The sequence below is a fragment of the Penaeus monodon genome, chromosome 28 (genome assembly GCF_015228065.2).
Source record: "Penaeus monodon isolate SGIC_2016 chromosome 28, NSTDA_Pmon_1, whole genome shotgun sequence".
NCBI classification, from domain to species: Eukaryota; Metazoa; Arthropoda; class Malacostraca; order Decapoda; family Penaeidae; genus Penaeus; species Penaeus monodon.
In genome coordinates, this window is record NC_051413.1 from 18,750,170 (window position 1) to 18,752,057 (window position 1,888).

The 1,888-nt window shown below is 52.3% G+C and overlaps 1 protein-coding gene across 1 annotated transcript; it reads left to right on the forward strand.

The window, feature by feature from the left end:
* The first annotated feature begins 918 nt into the window (after positions 1-918).
* On the forward strand, positions 919-1,742 carry LOC119591092 (cell wall protein IFF6-like). The gene is made up of 2 exons (XM_037939812.1): positions 919-1,144; positions 1,228-1,742. Exons 1-2 carry the CDS (start codon positions 919-921, stop codon positions 1,740-1,742), a joined length of 741 nt encoding a protein of 246 aa, XP_037795740.1.
* The last annotated feature ends 146 nt before the right edge of the window (positions 1,743-1,888 follow it).

Consider the following 1,888-nt stretch of genomic DNA (forward strand, 5'->3'; position numbering starts at 1 on the left):
GTGGGGTAGGGGAAAGCCCGAATTCACATCCCCCAGACGGCCAAACCACAGTTGATAAGAATATAAATTAAAACTCATTCTGAAGGGAGAAGTTGATAGGAAATACCAATAAAAAAGAAGACAAACGAGAATACCGAGCGACAGTAACTTAAATTAATGAGATGGGAACATCTCTGGTTGGCACTGGCCAATGAAATGGGACCTTCCTTACTTGGGCGTTAAGAGAGACTCGTGGAGGGTTTATCTGACAGGGTGAGCCATCGCCAACAGATAATCCCCACAGGGGCATAATATAGTACTTTGAGACATAATTATATATAAGTAAACCTTGTTAACAGTAAATAAACGAGAAAAATACTGTTGAATGATATCACAGTGGGATATATTAACAGTAATCATAAGATTTAAAACAGAAGCCAAATTTAAGTATAAGTATAAAACAATGTACAAAATTGTCCAGGCTTCCCAACGAAAAACTCTTCTTAATTAAACATGTAATAAGATCGGCGGCGTGATGTATAGAAGTACTCGACGACAAGTAAAATTAGCATTGATAAAGGTTTAGCATTTATTTTTATAAAATATCTAATAACTTTACAAAGTTTGCTATGAATAAGAAGTTAACGCGAGATATGAAGGATTTCGATACTAGGCAAGTACATTCAATTATTTTAAAACATATAAACTGAATGTAAATATCAGTCTCCATCCACGACAAAGCATTCCTTAGAATCTGAAAAAAAAATCAATGACAGTCCCATAATTGCAGGGGAGGGAGAAGGGGAGTCATTGGCCATCAGCAGGCTTATTCGCCCCCGAGAGATTCGAAACTTCTCGAAGCATAACAGGAAACGCAAGAAATAAACAGCATCGCAGAAGTTTGATACAAAAGCGTATACAGCATAGTTTGTCAGCACGATGGCGTATTTTGAGTGTTGTTTGCCCGGGCGAGACTCAGGCGTTCCCAAGTGTCGTTTTCTGGGTTCGGGCTTGGGCTGGGATTCGGGTTCGGGCTGGGATTCGGGTTCGGACTCGGGCTGGGATTCGGGTTCGGGCTCGGGCTGGGATTCGGGTTCGGGCTCGGGCTGGGATTCGGGTTCGGGCTCGGGCTGGGATTCGGGTTCGGGATCGGGCTGGGATTCGGGTTCGGGCTTGGGCTGGGATTCGGGTTCGGGCTAGGGCTGGATTCGGGTTCGGGCTCGGACTGGGATTCGGGTTCGGGCTTAGGTTGGGATTCGGGTTCGGGCTCGGGCTGGGATTCGGGTTCGGGCTCGGGCTGGGATTCGGGTTCGGGCTCGGGCTGGGATTCGGGTTCGGGCTCGGGCTGGGATTCGGGTTCGGGCTCGGGCTGGGATTCAGGTTCGGGCTGGGATTCGGGTTCGGGCTTGGGCTGGGATTCGGGTTCGGGCTCGGGCTGGGATTCGGGTTCGGGCTCGGGCTGGGATTCGGGTTCGGGCTTGGGCTGGGATTTGGGTTCGGGCTCGGGCTGGGATTCGGGTTCGGGCTCGGACTGGGATTCGGGTTCGGGCTCGGACTGGGATTCGGGTTCGGGCTCGGGCTGGGATTCGGGTTCGGACTCGGGCTGGGATTCGGGTTCGGGCTCGGGCTGGGATTCGGGTTCGGGCTCGGGCTGGGATTCGGGTTCAGGCTTGGGCTGGGATTCGGGTTCGGGCTGGGATTCGGGTTCGGGCTTGGGCTGGGATTCGGGTTCGGGCTCGGGCTGGGATTCGGGTTCGGGCTAGGGCTGGGAATCGGGTTCAGGCTCGGGCTGGGATTCGGGTTCGGGCTCGGACTGGGATTTGGGTTCGGGCTCGGACTGGGATTCGGGTTCGGGCTGGGATTCGGGTTCGGGCTCGGGCTGGGATTCGGGTTCGGGTTCGGCTCGAGC